Source organism: Teleopsis dalmanni, chromosome 1 (genome assembly GCF_002237135.1).
Source record: "Teleopsis dalmanni isolate 2A chromosome 1, ASM223713v2, whole genome shotgun sequence".
NCBI lineage: Eukaryota > Metazoa > Arthropoda > Insecta > Diptera > Diopsidae > Teleopsis > Teleopsis dalmanni.
In genome coordinates, this window is record NC_051846.1 from 33,962,603 (window position 1) to 33,985,674 (window position 23,072).

At 29.1% G+C, this 23,072-nt stretch overlaps 1 protein-coding gene across 1 annotated transcript in view; it reads left to right on the forward strand.

Moving 5' to 3' along the window:
• LOC119679362 (collagen alpha-3(IX) chain) overlaps nucleotides 1-23,072 on the forward strand; it is a gene marked incomplete in the record, with an annotated part of 240,003 nt that overhangs the window by 34,745 nt on the left and 182,186 nt on the right. The window contains 3 exon segments of the mRNA XM_038091674.1: nucleotides 5,978-6,142; nucleotides 17,880-18,446; nucleotides 20,727-20,804. Coding sequence (XP_037947602.1) covers nucleotides 5,978-6,142; nucleotides 17,880-18,446; nucleotides 20,727-20,804 — 810 coding nt within the window.

A 23,072-nucleotide genomic window follows, 5' to 3' on the forward strand; every position in this document is an offset into this window, starting at 1 on the left:
CTAAAAATGTTGTTGAAGCTCCCAACGTTTTATGTAAAAACGTTTCAGGTTTATGGAGCCAAATGTTAAGGGGATTCATGATGGGCTTGTGAACTCTGATTACAGCGCTGCAGTTTCATTTCATCCTCAACCGATTTAAACTTATTTCACACTTGATGAGCAATTTACGAACATGCATATTTACAAATACATACGGATAAGTTATTGAGATATAGTTACTTTTTCGAACAAAAGTTGTCGAATTGCTAAAAGGTAGAATTTCAATAAGAAACCCAAAATAAAAATAAAGAAAATAAACATGAAAATAAGTGGAAGAAAAACACAAAAAACAAAAAAGAAAAATAGAAATGAAAATGAAAATGAAGAGGACCTGAATGAGGATGAATAAAAAGTTGAATGTGAAAAAAGTTGGTAGCATTTCATGAAATTGAGAAAAAAGTGTTGAAGCATGAAAAACGTGAATTTTTTCGCTAGCAAATAAATTAGAAATGATTTCTCCAACGCTTTTCCGTTTTATATTTTCCTCATTTTCATTCTATATTATTTGAGTTAAGTTCGGTTGAGCATATTCGGCAATAATGTTTTATTTGTTGGATGGAGATGGGTGCGATATGGTAAGAGCCACATTTCAGGAGTGATGCTAATTTACTTTTTGCACGGTCATTGGTTTTAGGTTTGGTAATTTTCTTTTTTTTTCCATTTGGTATGGTTTGATTTTTATATTCTAACCGATTTTGATTTTTAGGTTGTTGTTGAAAAATACTTACCAAGGCTATTAGGAAAGAGAACGTATACTTAAGCAATAGGCTTGTATAAAACAAAAGTTTTATAACTGAATTGATAGTGAAATCGATCCCCTTACAAGCACTTTTTTTTTTGGTTGTGCATAAAATTTGCATTTTTATTGAAAAATAACTTTCTCATTAGAACTCTAATTTAATTTAAATTAGGCAATTTAAATAAAATAAAATTAGAAATGAAAAGGGTAATCAAACCCTTTATTGTTATAGACAAATAATCTGTTTATAACAGATTAAAATTCTAAAAACGTGTTTAACATTAAAGAAGAAAACTCTTATATCAAGAATTAATTTTAAAAGAAATTCTTGGACTTTGATAATAATTTTAATACCACGGAATATGTCGTTTTTAATATCTTGATGATGACTTCAAAGTTTAGAAGAAAGTGAAGATAATGTTCTTATTTAAAAGAAAAGTCCTGTCTAGTGTACTATATGTCTTATATATAGTATATTTTTCACAACATTATCACAAATCTAAACCTTAGATATATTAAAAATATATTTTAGATTTTTGAAATAATCATTATAAAATATTAAAAGTTTTTATTACACAATATAAAAGTATAAATAATTTATTCATTGTGATATTAAATATTGCTGTTATATTTATATTATAATTTTAATTGTACAAGAACAATTTTTATATAAATTTTTATATAGTTACTATTATTTTTAAATTATAAAAATCATATACCTTTTATTATGAATTTAATAATAAATATATGCTATTTACTCTTATTGCATATAACATTCAACAAAATAAATAATATTTTTGATTATATATAATTTCACGCAAACTTATTTTTTTTAAAAAACTACATAAAATGTTATAAAATCATATAAAACAGATTAATTGGAATCCTACCAGGACATTCAAGGTATTTGAAATGTATAAAATAAGTTTAAAAATGTTTTGCAATATTTTGGTAAGAACGAAGTATGGTTATTTATTTTCATAGAGAAAGCATTTTTCATTTTACATCTTTAACTTGTATTTTTGAAATGCAATTTAAAAATCTTCTTGACAGAAACAATTCTGACAAGAAATCAGCAACAGTAAAAACCACAATTTGTCAAAAGAATTTAAATGATAAACTTAACTACACTTACCATACTCCATACCATATATACACACAGATACTGAAATTTCTATCTCATAAATATATAAATAAATAATACTCTTTTAAGGTAGTTATATTGTAAATATTCGAATCAAGGTTAAAGGCAAAGTAAAAGTAACATGAGAAAGTATTTTTATTTCGTTAGAGAAAAATATTATCAAGAAAATATTGTTCAATTTTCCATTTCACTTTAGCTATCATGGAGTAGCATTAACAGTACCTCTTTGTAATAAGTTATTAAATATATATCTATAGATACCAAAAAATAATATTAAAATATATAATATATAATAATGTCCATTAAAACAAGAATAGTACGAAAGTTATAATAATTTAAAAACTACTATAGTTGATTCCTTTCATTGTGATTCTCTGAAAAATCAGAAGAAAAAACAAAACCCTTAAAATTTGAATAACGTAAATTCTGTGGAGCTTAGACTCGTTCGGTTAAGCCACGAAGTCCATTATTCTAATTTGAAGGATTCAGCATTCTAAACTTGTCACATGTAGTTCAACAATATTGAACGGATTTCTAAAACCCGTGAATAGATATATCCAAATAATGGGTATTTCGCAATACTTGAAAAATAATAGCTAATAATAGGTGTTTCGCAATACTTGAAACATAATGGCTAATAATAGGTGTTTCGCAATAACTGAAACAATACCTGAGTGCATTAAGAATGATTATTTTACTGTCATTATGCTATTCTTATTTATAAAATTTTTTAATGTTCTTAACTGTTCTTATTTATTAAAATTTTTAATGTCAATTCACTTCCTACAAAAAAACAACTCGAACTCACCTTATATATCTAGGCTTTGTGTCATTCTAGATGATTTATTCAATTTAATAATGGCAACAAACGTCAAATCACTTTTCATGTATGATATAAACTTGTAAATTATCTGGCTTAGAATATATATGTCAAATATTAAATAACAATACATATAGATAATTCTTTTACAAATCGGACGGATTTTGACCAAAAATTACCTCATCACCTCCTATTTGGCTGATATTTTTTTTATGAGCTCATTTCATAAAATAAGAAGACCTATATCTCTAGAAATATATTGAAATTTTTTTTCTTGAAGATATAGACCCATGGGGTTTTCACAATTAGAATAACAGACACATTTTTAAAGGGCCATATCTCAGGTTTCATAAATGATAAAAACTCGAAATTTATTGTGTTTTAAAAATAATTGATTGAAATTTTAAGATATAGTTTAAATAAATAAGATTGTTTATATTTAAAAACTAATATTATCCATTAAATTTCAAAAAAAAAATTTAACTGAATGTATCTGGAGAATTTTCATTTTTTATATTTTATTTAGATTCAGTATTAAATTTTACTGAAAAAAATAATTTTCAGGATGGTATTAATTTTTTAATTATTTTAAGCACGTGTGTACTATATATCCAATAACTGAATTTTCGGAGAATATACTAAGTTCTAATATATTTTTTTTTATTTTTCATTTTTAAAATTATTTTTAAAAGTTTTTTTTAAAAATTAATTTCTAATTTTTGTTATTGTATTTACAAAATTAAGCAATCTTTACAAAAAATTTTAAATTTTATAAAATCTGCGATATACACGAATTCATTTCTTTTGATTAAGATTAAAATATTATTTTATGTTTTAAATTTTGCCGGGTTTTAGGTTGTGGTTTTAAATTTATATTTTTATATAATAACTTTTATTAAATAAAAAACAAACTTTAAATTAAATACAAATATTACAATGATTAATTTATGTAATATATATCATTAACAAATATTTGGGTCTACTTCGTAGACTATTTTCAGTGTTATTACAAATTACACAAATGCTATAATATTATTTTATATATATATATATATACTAGCTAACCCGGCGAACGTTGTTTCCCCTTGCAATTAATTTTCCTGGCGTTCGTTGCGTTGCTCTTGACTTTCATTAGCACGTGTAATTGTATCCTGGTTTCTTACATCTTCATTATTTTCGCCGATATATTTAACCGACGGTTCTGGAGTAATTATGAATTCCGAGTCCGTCGACCAATATTTCCTCCTCGTCCACGAAGACGTGGCATTGTTTTTTGTACGATATTTATATCTTTATATATATAATTCTTCTTTTTTGTGTGTTGAATTTTTGAATTCGCTGGATTTACCAGGAATACCACTACATAACTTAAGATTAAAAATTGGCTCACCTATAATTATGCTGCGGAATTTAAATGCACTTAAGCTATGCAACGTCAGTTTTACAATTCATTTTAGAGATTTTAAAGTTTTTAAACAAATTAAAGTAAGCATGAATAAATTTTAAATTTTTAATATAAATGTATATGGATACCAAAAAATAAAAAATTGATTAAAAAGACATTATCCAGTGGGCCAAATTATGAATCTAAACCTTCCTTGAATCCACTTGAACACACACAAAAAAATTTCATCAAAATCGGTTCAGCCGTTTAGGAGGAGTTCTCTGTCAACACACGTACAGAAGAATTATATATATAAGATATATATATATACATAATATATAGATATAAACTTAAATTACATAATATTTCCTTATATATATCCCACTCCAAAGCATAAAAAATTAAAAATATAAAGTTCACTATAAAGTTTATTAAATAATTATTTATTATTCTTATTTTTTTGATAAGCCGCAGAAAAATAAAAGTTAACTTACAACCACAACTGTTTATTATTTCAAGCAATTTTTTTACTATTTCTTTTTTTTGAATAAAAAATCATGAATTTTTCACTTTCTGAACTTATAAAAAATAATATTATTTTAATAATATCGATATCATGTCATACATGTGCATGCTTCTTAAAAGCTTTGGCTAATGTAGTATGCCATATTATTGGATTCGATCACTCATTTCAAAAAATCCAATCAAACTATGTGTGTCAATTGGTTTGCTGACTTGTGGAATTTTTTTATTTGTAACAAATATATGCGAAAAATATTTAAAACAATAAAAGCCTAAATGTCATTTATTTTATTCCATCATTTTAATGGCATTTTTGCTGTTACTGATATTTTCTGCTTTTTTTATTAATTTTTTCCATAATAAGTTTTAAATACCATCAACTGTTGCCTTTAATTCCCAATCGATATACATAAATCATATGTGTTTTATATATTCTTGTACACACGTACATAAGTGTATATTTATATTGAAAGCAGTGATAGCGACCTACATATATACAAAAAGAAACTAGACACAGACCTACAGTTGTCAGTATGCAGGGTAGGAATAGACAGTCAATCTGTCACATGGTTGCCCTATTTTTCAATCAATCAGTCACAATTTTTATGCAAGTTGACAGTTGAATGACAACTCGTGCGTGATTTCTATTTACATTTCAGCCATAATGTTTAGTATTGTAAATAACACAAATAAACGTGCACACATAGATACACAGTTGACACACACAATCGTACGTATACCGAACGTAACACGTAGATTCACCCATCTAACACACAGCGTATCTGACAGATACTATCCGTGGCCATTTGTTGGCATACATTAAGTGTTATGCGTTTTGAGGTTTGGGAAAAAAAGAGCAAATGTAACTCATTTTAATGTAAATTAAAATTTTATACAATATTAAAAATAAAAGTAAAAGTTTTATTTAACATTTGCATTCACTTAAGTGAGTTATGCATCAAAATTATAATATAAAAGAGTAAATATTTAATAAATTGGTTTTTAAGGACTTTATAATAAATTTATAAATATTTAGATATGCAAAGCATGCACACATAAGGGTTAAACAATTTTTAATCTTAAGATGTAAACAAATTTATAAAAACTAAAATAGCAAAACATTTATCAAAACGTGCTTATCACGTGACCTTAGGGATATGAAATGCTCGAATATATAGGATTACTATATTAATCCTTAAACAGCAAATTATTGCCTAACAACCAAATTACTAACATATTTTCTTTTCAATTTTTTTTCTCCAACACAAACACACACACCAAATACACACACGCCCACATTCGCTTATTCACATTCACGTTCACATATAGGAATCCTTAATGGGCAATTCGATGGGTTCATTACGTAGTGCAACGCCAGGACCAAAAGGTTCCGCAGGTGAAAAAGGTGATGTTGGACGGACTGGTGAACGAGGGCAAGCTGGGCAGAAAGGCGAACGTGGCGATCCTGGCATGACTGGCGAAAAGGGCGATAGGGTAAGTTCAAAAACTTTGATTGATTTACAAATTACTTGTGTGAGTCTTATACGTATGCATATATGTGAGTATTGGCTGTGTGAAGTCCTCTGCAGCGCATCGATGTAGAGTTTGTAGAGTGTGTAGAGTGTGTAGAGTGTAATCTTTTACGTAGGTGGGTGCGTGGTACGCACTGCTACGTAAAATTATTTGAAGCAATAATTTCTGCTCTAGCGATTGCTTAATTGATTTGCTACAATAAATTAGATTGGCTCGATGCATACTTAGAAGTGCGTTATTAGGTATTAAAGTGTTTTCAAACGTTGCCTGGATCATTTATTTTAGTTAAAATCCATTAGAATGTTTGATTGCCTAAGGGAAAACACATACTCATTACTTAAAGTAGCAAGCAAAGCCTGTCATTACGAAAAGTGACGAGGGCGGATTGGATTTGAAGTCATTAGAAATAAGAGATGATAAAGCATGATTAAAATGCTGAATATATGTTTTCACCTAATATGAAATGTATCGATGGCAAATGGTAAAATGTTTTACGTACTACAAATTCTGTAATTAAAGATAATAATTAACAGTCATGTGTTCAGTATATTATTTATTAAAAAAAATGTAAGCATATGTACATATGTGGGGCATATGATTATTATTATTGACAAATTTTTAGAATATCACAATTCATCAATTTTGGAAAAGAAACTGTGAATTAATGCTAATGAAATGAAGGTATGTTAACTAGTTCACAATTTTAAGTATTTTAATTTTAGACTATATACAAAGTATTAAATTTCATGACAAGTTGTTGAATTAGTACTGCTTATAAATTTTAGAATCAGAGAGAGGGAAACATTTTCGATAATCTTAACACTAAAGGGAAATATTCTTGCTTTTTTTGCAATTAAAAAATATTTTTCAGGAATAACAATGTATTTTGACACATTTAAGATTAAAAAAAAAATATCTCCTACAATTTTGGGTTAATCCTTATAGTTCCTTATAATTTAAATAGTTTATTCCTAATTTATACTGATTTTTGCAAGTTAATAAGGTCTTACAACCCTTTACGCTCCGATAGGGCCTTAATTATGCAGATAAATTGTATTCAAATGACCTTCATTATAATTGCATACCGTGTGAGTCTATTCTGTAATTAAATATTTTCAATTTTCCAAAATACTGTCATTCAAAATAGCAGAATTTCATATTCCAAAATCATTCAATATATATTTCTCTCAGCAAGCATGAAATACATTTTTATCAGCCCTTGTTATAGAATCATTTACACTCGTACATCTCTCAAATGTGACCTTAAAAAGAAACTACAGCGACATCAGCACTTTTTCATATGTTAGTCTTCTATTCAATTTCACACTTAATTTGGTGTACGAAAATGTAACCAGGAATGTATATGTCCTTCACGACCATTTGCTTCAAGGTAGACTTATAAAGATTGTCACACCATTTTTTTTCCAAGTCTTTTTCTTATTTTTTTTTTTGTGGATGATACATAAAAATCTTTTTTTTTGTGCCAACTTTTTTGAAACTGTCTCAGCATAAATGCGTAATCGTCCTATAAATGCATATAAAAAACTTTTTCAGTACTCAAGAGAGTTAAGTAGTCGTAGAGATACATAGTCTGCTTTGCTGGCTGAAAAAAAAAATTTGACAAAAATATAAATGATTACACAAAAATAGAAAAAACTTTGTCTATATAAGTAATATAACGGCCACTTTTAGACATTTTCATAATACCAAATAATAATTTTCATGCCTTGGCGAATGGTCTAGTGGCCTTGGCTTTTGGGATTTGAATTTTGCCAGTAAGAAGTTTTGGCTTTAAATGGCTTTTTGCCGTAGTAGGATTTTTTTTTTACTGTTTGTAGTATATATTTTTTTTCTATTCTACTACCTTTTTAACTAGATTTTTTTCAGCTTTTTAGATTTTATTTTCCCTTTTTTATCTATATTATTTTTTTTTTTTCTTGTGTTGGGTTGAAATGGAGGTGTTGCCCCTATTATACCTCAAGCGTACATGCTGGGCCTTATAAAATTTGTTATTCACAAGGGCAGCGTGCTGCGTTTTTGTTGCGCTATAGGTGGACTCCTTTTTTGCTACACACATGCAAGTAGACTACACGTATGCTTCAGGATATAAAAAGTTTTTAATGTGTTTTTATATCATATGAGCACAAAGTATTTTTTTATATATTATTTTTGCCTTACTGACGGTACTAATGTTTTTAGTGTTTTACTTTGTTTGTAGGAGTATTCAGCACTTTTACTATTTTATTTCTTTTAACGAAAAAAAAAAACGAGAAGTTAATTTTTTGTCTATTCTTTACTTAAAGTAGACATCTTAATGTGAAAGAAGATTTATTTGACCTTTTGTCACGTTATTTATTCTCTTCTAACAACTTCATCTTTAGATTTACATATTATATATATTGTGTGCTTACATATATTTGCTCTGATTCATATAATAAAGAGCTTAAGATTAAATTTTTTTAATAATTATAGCTATTTTTGCATTATTTACTTTTAATGTCATAACTTTTGAAGTATTGTAAATATATTTATTTAATCCTGTTAGTATCCTGTTCCGCATTTTATAGCGAGTCATTAACATGGCAAGTAATCGGCTGCGAAAGCTTGTCTTTTCACACAGTTTTAACTCAAACGTTACACTTTATTGCGTACAAGTGTCATGTCAGATGCCACTAAAGCTCCTTGTCTATGTTGACAGTTTACCAGCTTCAGTTCGACATTCCCACGTCACATTCGACATGTTTTTGTACGCTTTGCCCTTTTTTGACAGCTACCAATGCCGGCTACAATTTGATTTGAATAGATACGAATACATGCAATTTTATCTTATGTACATACAACCCGACACTGGGTTCAAGGATATGTTTATTTATATTTATTTTGAATGACAGAAATAAATATTTTGCGTAGGAAATAGTGACAAATGAGAATATTAAATAAGATTATTTTGAAGTGAATGCTCTAAATATGAGAAGGGGAATCTTAATGTGGTGTATAAGCACATTTTATCTACATGAAAGAACTAAAATTGTGCTACTTGAGTAGCAAATTAACTACAGCTTTCAATATAAATTTACTGATTGCATTAGTAGTATAAATAAAAATAATTGGTAATGTTAAATAATAAATAATTGTTTAAAACAATATAAGACCTCAAGTCACTTTCTTAGTGACTTACTTACTTACTTTGTTGGCCATTACAGACGTGAGTCTTCTTTGGCCGCGGCTCCGCCAGCCAGTCCGATTAGTTATTTGCTGTCTCTAGTTAATAGTACTGAGCGCCCCCCAATCATTGGTCTCCTTGTCATTCCACCGAAGACAATCCTCTACCCCATTTTCCATCTGCGAGTACCGAATCAAACACCTTTCTAGCCGGAGCACTTTCTTATGTTTAATTTGGAACATAAAAAACATAATAAGACGTTAATTTCTGATTCTAACTGAGAAACTCTTGAATGAAAGCAAACAACCTTTGTGAAAAAAATCCAAAACTAAAGCTGGAGAAAAGCTCTTAAACTGTTCTGGTAACTAAAATTCCACATGAAATAATTCTTTTGCGCGCAATGAAAGCTGGAAGAAATCTTGATGGATATCAAGATTTGTATTCAAAGAGTACTCTGTTTTAGCTATGTCAAAAAAAAGGAAAATTCTTTAAAATCTTTAAAATCTTAATTTTTTAATCCTTGAAACAAATTTTCAATTTTATTTTTTCAGTTATATTCCAAGGTATGATTGGCTTTAATTGACTTATCCCAGTATGAATAGTTAAAATTTGTATATTTTATTCTCATTATTATGCGAAATTATTATTCGCAATGTTACTTAAGAATAACGTGCTTAGAGGCTCAGTTTTTGAGACACGCATAGCTGTATCTTTTTAAACTGAGTTATGCCTAATGTTTCATGTTTCGGTTGTTTTTCTACCGAAAGCTAATCAATTCATTTATGTTACTAAAAAGTTGAGTATTATAACATAATTTTCAAATAATTATTGCAATCCACTATACACATTGAGAGAAATTGAGTCTAGTGAACCGATTAAATAAAACTAGAATAACGTTGGAATTTAATGTATCTTTAATTAAAAAAAATTGTTGTTATGTTTCGAAATGTTATAATGTTTAAATTTTATTAACTATAACATATTATTTTATTATTTTAGTTATATTCGTACAAATTAATGTTAAAATTTAATATAGTTTAGTAGCAAATGATGTTTTTAATATCGCATCTGTTCCAGCTATTATTATTGCTTAACTATTAATGCCAGTAGTCATTAAGTATACTCACAAAAAAATCATTTGAGAGAAATAATACTATGTGGTCTATAAATTGCTATTTAATAGTAACTATTAATAACGTGTAGTAACGCATGAACTAATTTTATAAACTTACAGAACTCAAAATGTTAACCGTTCCAACGTTTTGTATTTGAAAATTATATCTTGCACATATAATATGTACTTAAGTAGACTTAAAGAATTATTATTTTATTATTATTATTTAAATTTAATTTACTTTAAAATAGTTATGAAAATATTAAGAAAATAAATTCACTTAAGTCAATCTCATCATAAAATTTTAATAATTAAAATTGAAGATTCATATAACTTTACCTTGATAGATACATTTAAGTCAATTTATTAAAATTACTATTAGTAATTAATATTAACGAACTTTCATTTTACCTGTGGGGTATATCAACACTTAATATCCTTGGATATCGATGATTTCAGTCGTTAGCTGAAATTTTAAAAGACCCTGGCAACATGTTGCGGTTATGCAGATTGGTTTGCCAAAAGTTTGTGAAATTGCTTTGTAATTGCAATAATATTTTAGGTTTCAGTATTTGCTAATGCATATGTGCTGAGCTGTGGTGCGATGTGTTGTGTAGTGTTGTGTTGTGTTGCGTTGTTCTAGAAATTCATTTAACAGAAATTCAGTATGCAACAAGGATCCACTTTTCACAAAATGCATTAAATTTTATGTAACTAAATTTTGCACTTCAGCCACTGTTGTTACGAGCAATTTACCCTAAAAACTGTTAAACGAAAGCAGTAAAATTCCGCTGAACTTTTATAACTTGGATACGTGCTGCATGTCAATCTGCCTTTCAGCGTATTGTTAGACTTTTGTTCAGCATATTACTTTGTACTAACTTTACTGTTTCAATTATTTCAGCAAATGTAGGTTCTTAGTATTCTAAATTTACATTTGACATACTAACTTTTAACTTCTATTAAACAACATTTTGAAATTAATTTATTTGCGCCAGTTGCGTATTCCCTTTACTCAGTATTCAGCTGTCAATTGATTGAGAATTTTTGACTGAAGCAAATATATTTACATAAATATTAATTTTCAAAGTATCAGCTGCAAAGTTTATATACTGGTCCTTTCTTATTAAAGCATAAACTATATAACAAAACTAGATCACTTAAGTAAAGATAGTTACTCTTTAGTTACTCGCACCATCTATAAAATGTAAGATTGCATGTAAATTGTGGAATAGATATTGAATGTTTAAACTCTTTAAACTCTGGGAAGAATTGTGATAAATGAGAGCGAAATTGATGACGATGTAGATTTTCGGATCAACGAAGCGAAAGCTGCGTTTGGCAAACTGAACAACATATGGCGATCCAGTGAACTCAGAACACTGACCAAACTCCGCATCTTCAACACAAATGTGGAAATCTGAAATATGTGAAACGTCTGTGAAACATGAAAGCTCTCCAGACTTATAGAGAGAAAAATGTAAGTGTTTCTCAACAAGTGTCTACGTAGAATTCTGAAAACATGGTGGCCGGATCGTTTATCAAATAAACGCATGCGAAAACGAGCAACTCAAAAACCAACAGAAGATGCGATAAAAATGAGAAAGTGGAAGTGTATAGGTCATACGCTTAGACAACCGAGAGATAACAAAGCGAGGAACCTGCTGCGCCAGCAAAAACTTGAAGAATAAATTGAGCTAGCTGAAGCACTATAATCCTGAAATAACCCAAATTTAAAAAAATTATTGAGGCCTTATCGCTCTACTGGAGGAAATGGACCATTTTAGTAGTATCATCTATAATAACTAGAAAATAGACTTGATAACAAGATTACTTGGATAAAACCAAAATCAATAATTTTATATCTATTTTAATCGATTATTCCCTGAGAGACACTCACATACAAATAGCTGGATTAATTTGTCAACATTTACGGTCCCTGCCAAAAATAATCATTAAGCACCTATCTATTGGGCAGATATTTGGGCTTTACACGAAAGGCGGTTCAATTCTTTCAAAAATGTACTCACAGAATTCTGAAGAACTATAATAAAGTGATAACGGAAACCTCTGCAAATTATCAAAGACACCTTATTAAAAATATGTGGTTACCTTTTAAATCTGAAATATATGTTTTTACATAAAAATGAATAGGTAATATTAGTCCAAGGTTTACACAATCGATATTAACTAAAATTATTGTATAAATGAGGTTTATACTTTCAAAAAGAATTTCTAATTAAAAATTTTATGTTATATGACAAGAAATCTGTTTTTAATAGATTAATAGAGTAGCAATAGTTCATGGAACGATGACTGAAAGTATATTTAATCAATATCCTATTTCACTATTTAATTAAGAAATTTATGTCCTATAATAAGAAATCTATTTCGATCAACGAATGGTAGTAATAGTGCGAAAATTTTTTAAATCTAGAGAAGATGTTTTAATTAAACAACATTTTGAGATATCGGCTGTTTTAGATAAGTATCGGATATCGAATATCATTAGTCCATCAGTTTACTTGGTAAAAAAATTTCTTTTGGATTTAAAAAGTTGCGTTCTGTCACCACTGTTTTATGTTCGAAATAAATTTCTTGTTATGGAAAATAAAATTATTTGTACTATCAGCGGCGTCTGTATTGAAGGCCTAATCTACAACTTATTTAATTGAAAATAAAATGGATAATTATAATATTGGACGGATTCGAATACCAAAGAAAAGACAAGACCACTGACGATGAGTACTTGGCAATACTCGTAACAGCGTTGTATTGTCAGCCAAATCTTAATAAATTAAATATAATTTTTGTCCTTGTATTTTCTTTGCTATTCGAATTCGTCTAATTTTTAAATAGTTTCCTTTCGTCATGAAGACGCGTCACTCTCGGCAAGAAAAAATTTATATTGATAATTGTTGTAATTTTCAAACTAAAAACTATACAAGAATAGGAAATAATTTGTTTCTTCTCATAAAATCATTCTTAATGAATGATTAAACTTGAAATAATTTTACGTCTTAAGTGTTTTCTCTAAAGATATTTGAAATACTTTCTAATTTGCACTTCAACAAATAGAAACCTTTTAATACTTTCGTTATAAGAACTTTCGTTCGTATACTATATGAGGACATATCATATATCAAAGTAAAGTAAACAAATAAGACATAAAAATTACACTTTCACTCTTCCAATTTCAGTAGCAATTTCTACTGAACTCCATTTACCCCCTTCAACACTTATTAACACAAAAAACAAGCGCGCGAGGATAATACACTAACACAAACAAACAAACGAACAAACAAACAAATTACAGAGACGTTCCAATGTGTTAGTATTATCAAGCTTCTACTTTAAGTTAAATCATCCCAGGCACTTTGTTCAAGGATCTTTGTCATGTTGTTTTAGCGCGGAAATGTACGATTTATCCTTTTTATTCTCACTAACAATATTACAATGTATGAAGCAGCAGACTCTTTACACTCTACGTTAAGATACATATTTTTTACTTTACAAATTTAAGCATTTACAGATGATAATTTACTTTTTCAAAATAAAATAAAATAAAATAAAGTAGAATAACTAACAAAAACAACAAAAACTACATGCATACATACGAATTACATAGAAAATGTATAAAAACGTTTCATTGTATTCAATGCCTGTTGGCATCCTGATGGCATACTGAGTGTGCTTGTGTGTGTGTTTGTGTGCTGTTTGTTAGTGAATTTGTTTTAGTGTTTGCATTTGTGTCTGTGTTAACAACACTTTACTAGATTTGTGACAATAAATTACAAATGCGTTCTCACAACGTTTTTTATGTATTCTGCTTTCATGCTTTTATGCTTTTTGCTTTATTTGTACTATTTTATAAGTGAAATTTATTTTATTTGTAGTAAATCCTTGAAAATTTGTTAATATGGGTAAAAATCTTGTTAAGGGATTTGAGAGCAGGATTTAGGTAACGGTTACACTGAATACAACAAAAGGAGATGTCGCATAAAAATGTAACAAAGCAAAATGTTGACCTTTAAAGTTAACTGTCAACATGCACAGTTTGTGGCATTGCATTTTGAAAATAAAAATCATTTATCCTTCGAAATTGTTGATTGTAAAATTAACTTTAACTTTAAACGATCATTACTATTGAATTTTTGAGAATTTATTTATTTTCAATAAAATTTTGAAAATTGTAGAAAATAATTAAGTGCGTTGCAGAGCGTAGTAAAATTAAAATTAGACGATCGAAATTAATTAATTTCTGAACAAAGCTTTTCAGAAGCTTTTTCTAAAAAGCTTTACTTTTGAAATGGAATTTTTGCTCAATATAACTTTTGAGATACGCTTTCTTCTAAGTAAGTTTTGAGCTCAATCGACCTAACAGAACCTCTCCCAAACATGGTAACCTTATCGATTTTTCCAATACCGCAAAAACTATAACCGGTAGTTCTTTATAATTAATAAAAAGGGTTAAGCGAAAGAAAATAACTGTCGCCTAACTGGTAGGAGAATCATTTTGCCATTCATTTTAAAAGCTAATAGACATCGGATAAGTACAGAAGTCTGAGTCTGGCGATTCACAACAAAGTCTGCAGCTGTCGTCTCTAGTAATACTTAGGTTCGTTAGATGCTTTTTAACTCCACAATGCCCACTTTGAAGCCCAGTGACAACTCGGATGCCACTTCCATTCAGTATAAGTAGTTCCCTACTTCTGGCTTTTGATCAATACGGCATGGATACTTTAGCTTGTCTGCAGACAATTGTATTATCCCTTACAGTCTGAACTGCCCTTTCCAGCCACTCGTTAATTTTAAATTTGAAAAATCTCCATGAAGGATTGTAGAATGGTTGAGGCTCAATATAATATAAGGCCGTCTCTATTCTGAGTAGTTTATATGCTTTATCGATTTTTCAAATCCGCTATGCCCTGGCATCCATATTAAGTGAACCCTGTGTTATACTGAGTGTTATATCTTCTCTTTTCTGATATCATATTAGCAGTACAATGACTGCATACTCATAAGTTTTTTAATATTTGCTGTCAAAAAAATAATCAAGCCCATTTTTGACGTCCCCATTTAGAGTAAAAGTGTGTATATTATAAAAACTTTGTGGGTATCCACTTTAGTGATTATTTTAACCTATGAAATCTGGTAATACAATATAAAGGAAAGTACACCACATCAAAATATAAAAACTTTGGAATCATCTTTTTAGAACATCTATCCTTTTTTATAAAGATATGCGCTGATTTTATCCTGCTCGCCAGTCATTTAAATTTAAATAAGGTACGTCCACAAGATAATAGTACACTTTCAAATGTCTTCTTGCTGCAGCTAATATATTCTTTATTTACAATAATATCCATATTAAAATGAAAAAGCTTAATTTTATTAAACTTTTAGTTTTAATTAAACAAAAAATTGTATAAATTTTTTTAGCACATAACACTAATGTTACATTCAACTTGTTAAGTTTGTAAGGACGTAGTAAGAAATATGTAAAAAGGGTTAAAAAAATTATTTTATTTCAACTTGTTGTTTTTGTAAGATATTCATTTAAACATCTGAATAAATTTTTTACTATACACTTTTACAAGTTACTAAATTTATTCAGTGTTAGAGCAAAATATCAAATAAATATGATTCTCTCTGATAAAAATATTGTCAATTGTCTATTTTATTTTTATTTAAAATTGCAACTTCTGCGCAAAAGGAAAACAAATGCAAAAAGGCTGAGATACTTACCTACTTTATATTCATATCGGGTTCTTAAGTGTATTTAATTAAAACTTAGTAAAGTAGGTTCAGTACTACATTTTATTAAGAGAAGCGAAGTCTATGAAGGATGCACAACAGATCTTTAAATGGAATTGCAAAGACCCTTAATTTATTATTGATACTAATTACATAAAAAAATATTCTACAAGTTGAGTAAGAGTAAGAAACTGATTTATTTAATATATTTCATTGGTTTATACACAATTTGTCATAATATTTTGTTTCGACGTATGTACCTAAATAAATACTAATTTACAATAAAATGATAACCGTAATGAAACATTTGTTGCAGTGTTTGTGCCTAAATATACACTAATTTATGACGAAATGATATCGATAACAAAACATTTGTTGTGGCGTGAAAGCCTGAATAAGCACTAAATATAATGAGATAAATAAATAAATAGCAAAATGATGTTATGTACATTTCAGATTGAACAACTTAATTACTCTAAGATAAGATAGTAGTTGCATGTTCATATTTAAATACTAATATACATTTACGATCCATTTGTTTCACTGCATCGCACTTATTAGTTTCACCTACCTTGCTGTAAACGATCACTCAATAGAGACTGTTCCAAGCTGCGTAAATGTTTTCTCATGTAGTTCATGCTCCCAAGCCAATATTTTATTCACATATTTGCGCATTATGGGGCATATTGTATTTCCCTTCCTCTCCTACCTACCCCCACGACTATGCATTTCAAACGAGATTAAATATTAAATCCTGGTATCATAACTTTAGTCCCTGTAAATCGCTTAATAAAAACTAGCCACCCTATTTCAAAAAAATATTTATACAAACAAAAACGATTTGAAAAGCAAACAATTTTTTATTTTGAACTGAAACTGAATGAATGAGCATTTATTGAGGTTAGTTTAGGTAAGTTTGATTTACACAAAAAATATTGTATAAACAAAGTTGAGGTAGATACAATCGCCACAGAGTAAAACAACAGCTGAGTTCGTGGAGCAATGTATAACTGATTAATAATTCATTAAGCAACGATGTGGTACCTTTAATTTGGTGCAGAAAGATGTTGGCCAGCAAACAAATAAATCAACTGATGTGTGCACTTGGTACGCTAACGACAGCGGTCGCCGTTGTTGGTCGCAGTCAAAGGTTGGCCAAGCACCACGCAAAGATAGGAACGAACCAACGTTAACTCATTTTAAAACTGTAAAAGGTATGAACTGCACGGTTGATTGGTTCGCAAGAGGGTTTCCAGAATGGAAACTTCAGCAATACAGCCGTAACTTCACTAGCATAAAATGTTAATGCGGGCAAAATGAAGAATTTTCATTTACCTTTTCATTCGTTTTTGTAAGCATAAATTTATGCACGCTGCTTACGGCTCAGCGTTGATGTTTGGGATGATTTGATTCAAGCAACTGGAAAATTGAATTTGAAAATGAGGTTAGCAAGGCAAAACGCACAGATTTACATAAAAAACGAATTGCACTGAACGAGTACTGTTGCCTCAAAGATACAAACAAATACTGACAGTGAGTTTGAGTTTTTGAATGAATGATTTGTGTGGAGTACACCTTGGCATGCATGGAAAACAATTTTAAAATCAATTGAATGAAAATCTCTCTATGGTATTATTATATTTCATTTTGTTTTCTTTTTTTAGGGTCATCCTGGTGTTCATGGACCAGCAGGTGCCAAAGGAGAGCCCGGACAACCTGGCGTACCAGGCATTGCAGGAGTACCTGGCGCATCTGGATTGAAGGGTGACCGTGGCTTACCTGGTGAAATGGGACCTTCTGGTCCAGCGGGTCCACCTGGACAAGTTATTTATGCTGACGCTCCTTTCGGTGGTAATGCTACACAATGTCAATGTCCGGCCGGACCAACTGGATCTCCTGGTCAACGTGGTCCGCAAGGTTATGAAGGACCACCTGGTTTGAACGGCGAGCCTGGTCCAGCTGGGCCGAGTGGTTTGACCGGCCTGCCTGGCACAAGAGGTGAAAAGGGCGAAAAAGGTATACGTGGCCTGAACGGTCCGAAAGGTGATCGCGGACCTGAAGGTCCACCTGGTCAAGCCTTTTTCGCTGGCGGTTATGAAGGCATGGCTATGAACGGAACTAAAGGTGATAAAGGTGAGAAAGGTATGCGCGGACGACGCGGCAAACCGGGCACACCTGGACCAATCGGACCGCCGGGCAAACCAGGACCAATGGGTGATGTTGGACATTCGGTAAGTTTAAAACAGTTATACAGTTTTGTACTTTTCATTTTTATATTGACTTAAAAAAAGTTTACCTAATTAAAATAAATATTTTACTCTGCGGTTTTTACATGCCAACAAATAAACATGCAATCAAAGGTTTTTAGCTAGAATCACTTTCATGTAAATATGCGCCAGGATGCGCACTGTAGAGTTTCACGAAGCTAAAAGTAAATCCATGCATTGACTTTAGAAAAAAGAACGAAAATGAAAAACTTTGTTGCGAAACCCATTTGACCCAGAACCAACATTTTCGTAACAGAAATTGCTGAATTTTGCTTAACGGCACGCTGAACAAACAAAACTTTCACATTTTGTATTTAAATAAAATGGCCAAAACATTTTTAATTTTTATTTGGAAAGTTTTGGACGAGCAACAGACAACAAATATCGACCAGCAAAAAGCAAAAGCTATATTTGCAATGTGTACCACATCAAACATATACAGTGAACATTCATATAAAATTTTCTCTATTTTTTATTTTAATTATAAAATAGTATTAATATGTTTATAAAAGTACAAGAATTTTTGTAATTAAAACAGGAGTTGTATATCAATTCTACAGTCTTAATAGTCCTTGATAATACATTCGCTTTCATTTGAGTTTGCCTTGGCTGTGCTAGCTGCAGTCTTTTATAGTCCTTTTATTTGCCAACAGCGTATATCCTTGATATTATCTTGTCGAGACATAAGTAGTTTTTCACCGAAATCTGAAAATACTCTCTACTGTATTAAGTACACTTTCGCATATCCTTTTAGCCTTACATTCATTTTTCAACTTTCATTTGTTAAAGACAAAAATTACTTCAAACTGTTGCTTTTACGTTTGCACAAACTTTGTATCCTGTTTGCGAAAATTAAAATTGTTTCGCTTTTATTCACATTCATTGACATACTTTTTGTTCCATGTTTTTTACGCTATTATGCGATTATGACAGCTTAACTTTTAAAGTTAAATATTAAAATTTATGCGCATACACTGACGCAGAAATATCCTTTGTTTGTACGGATTTAAAATGAGTTTTATTTTATCTCCACTACTTTTTTTTAAAGTATTTAATCACACAATTAATTATTTGGTACAGAAAGTGAAAGCATCAGAAATTATTAATAAAAGATTAGTTTAAAGTATTCTTTAGTAAATCATACAGAATTAGTTGCACAAAAATTATTTTAAAGAATTTTTACTGTAGTATAAGCCATTTATATTATAATCTTATAAATTATTCATCTCACAAAAAAAAAAAATTTTGTGAAATAAAACAAAAAATATACTAGGGCGGTTTGATAAGTCAGTGATTTTTTGAATAAAACAAATTTTTTTCGGCAAATAAACATTTTATTTTTCTACATAATCACCTTTTAGCTCGATACATTTAATCCAGCGTTCTTCTAATTTTCTTATTCCCTCCAAGTAATAGGTTTTCTCAGAGCTCTCAAAATACGCGTTTTTATCTACAATAACTTCTTCATTCGACTCAAATCTCTTACCGTCCAGCCATTAGTTTAGGTTTGGAAACAGAAAATAGTCGCAGGGGGCTAAATCTGGAGAATATGCTGGATGGGGTAACAGTTCGTATCCCAATTCGTGGATTTTGGCCGGTAATGATTAATCAGCACACGAAATTCACGAGGTGGTCTGCTCATCAACGAAGTAGCTTGCTCAAAATTAGAAAGTTGTCCACTGGTAGATTACAGCTAACGGCAGCACTGTTGCGTTTGAAGTAACTGCGCGGAAAATTCAAAAAGTCACTGACTTATCAAACCGCGCTCGTATTAAAAATTACAATACAAATAAAACACGCTATTTAAATTAAAATTCTATACACAGAATAAAACAAAAAGTAATTGTTTTTAATTTCAGTCCATCTTACAGAAAATTTGTAACATTTTTAGAAATTCTTTAAAAAAAAACTTTTCTACTAACTATATATTTGAAGACATTCAATTCCACGATAAAAGTGATTAACACAACAAACACTTTCAACAACATCTTAATACATTTTTAATATATACTTTCTTCAGGAAAATATTTACCGTTTTACCATATATATAATCTATTCTGCGATAACACTGAATAATACTTCAAATAATAATAGCAACACCCTAAATATATTTTTAGACAAAACCAAAGATCTTACTATTCATAATAAATCGTATTTAATTCTGCGATTAAACTGAATTATATTGCAAAAAAAAAATATTTATTTTTGCTCAGTATTTTCTAAAATATTGTACTAAAATTACAGGGTAGACCAGGTATACCAGGACCTAAAGGTGATTCTGGAGTGAAGGGACAAAAAGGCGAAAATGGTGGTCGAGAAGGCGTAAGTAGAATGATGTTTTAAAATATCTTTAATTAATTTTATTCATTTAGAAAATAAATTTTAAGATTATTCATTTTACTATATTTAAAGAAAAAGTATTAATTAATGAATAATGCAACTAGAACTAAACACACCAGAATATAAACATTCATAAATAATTTGTTGGTATATGACCACTTATTATACCAGGTATATATAACAAAAATGATAAAAGATTTTAAAACTGATATTAAATACAATTAGATATCATTTTTCAGTATTTTGAAGGTTGTGGTATATATGTTGTATATATCATTTACGTATATATGAAAGTAATAATAATAAATATTAGTTCTAGTACTAATGGCATCTTTAATTGGTAAATCTGGGCTAAATTTTTCAATCGAGATACTCTTTTAATGCACTTTTAGACCAATTTTATTTTCGATTGGTAAATCTGGTGCAAAATGTATAACACTCGGGATTTATTTATAACACTCTAAATATTTTATCAGAATAACAAGATTACACTGCTGCTGTTTAATAGTTATTTTTTAGGTTTTGAAAAATGGAGTGTAATTTGATTAGATATATGTATTTATGAAAAATATAACTATCTACTAAAATAATTACAAAAATGTTAGATTACTCCGAAAGTATTCGATTGGACAACAAAATTTGACGGATAGGTAAAGAATTTAAATTGAATCTGGATGTACCAATTGAAAACGCCATAAGAGAGTTTCATTAGCAAAAATTACAAATACAATAAAATAAAATTTAAATTATAATATTATACTAATTCATTAAATAATTGAGCAGTCTTAAGAACAAATTTTATTTATTCATATATTTTATAAGCTAATTAATTAATGTCAAAAATAATAATACTTCAATATAAAATTATAAAATCAATATATAGAATATTTATAAAAATTTAATATATAAAAATAGATATATATAAAATATAATATATATACTTATAAATAAAAATATTTTATTGTTACCAATATTTCAACTATCATCCACATTAAGTTCTCTGCAGATGACTATAGAATATAGTCGAAAAATCGATAAGAATAAAATGTTTTTAAAACTACTTTAAAAATTATTAATTATTTAAAATCGACCAATTAGCCAGTATAAAATATAAAACTTACTTAATTTTAAATTTCACTACTTAATTGCATTATAAGGAACCATTTAACTTAATTAATCTTGAGTATATCTCTTGTTATTTGCTTTAAATCTTTGTTTAAATATTGTTAAGAAGTTTTATCTGAATTACCTATATTTTGGAAACTAATATATTTCATAACTCTTATAACTTTTAAATTTTTAAATATTTGTTAGGGAAATTATTCTTACAACTAACTTTTAAGTTTCGTACAAAACAAAGGAGTTAGCTAGCCTCCTTTAATGCAAGCTACCATTAAATTGCAGTGAATACGCTACAATTTACAATCATTAAGTTCTTAACTTTTATAATTAAAAGGAAAACTTGAACTTAAACTTTTCTAAAAAGGAAAACTACAATAAGAAAAAAACTACTGAAAGCATAAATCAGTACAACATTTTCAAATTTAACGCTTTTATTAACTTAAATGTTGGCTTCACTTGCAGTCGGCGGTGCAGGCTAAAGAAATGGAAAGTCATAAAAGTGAAACGCCTTAAAACCCAAATGTTTTGTATTTATTTTCTTAAAATCTGAAAATCATAGAAATGTAAAAAATTAGCTTAAAAGAATTAAAATTTATATTTCCCCCTTTCATTATTTTTAATGCAAACTTACTCATTAAATATGCATAAAAATGAAATATTTCGCAAGGATTAAAATAAAATCATAATTTTTGGCAGCACTTTTCTTTGTGCGGCTAATATTAAGCAAAGTCACTAGTTTTGCGAGGAGGCAGGCAGCCAGTGAAGTAGGCTTTTGCATAAAACTCATAGTTTCCAGCAACCCAACCTTACACCCAATTAGCACGCCACTTTAGCAGAATGTGCTAAATTAATTCATTTTTATTTTATTTCTATTTTTTTTGTTTGTAATATAAACAGATTTATGCAGCCAGCGGAACCGCAGCGAATAAATTAAATCCTTTACAAACCTTTTATGAAATTTATATGCACTTTTCAAGTGCGGTGGCAATGCCAATGGTGAATGTGGAGTAGCGCAATCTCTCTCGGCACACTGTTTTTTGGCACAGATACCGTCGTTTACTATGTTGGCTAATGCACATTCTGCGGTTAATCCTTCCAAGTGTTTGTTTAAGATACTTGTACTGGTTT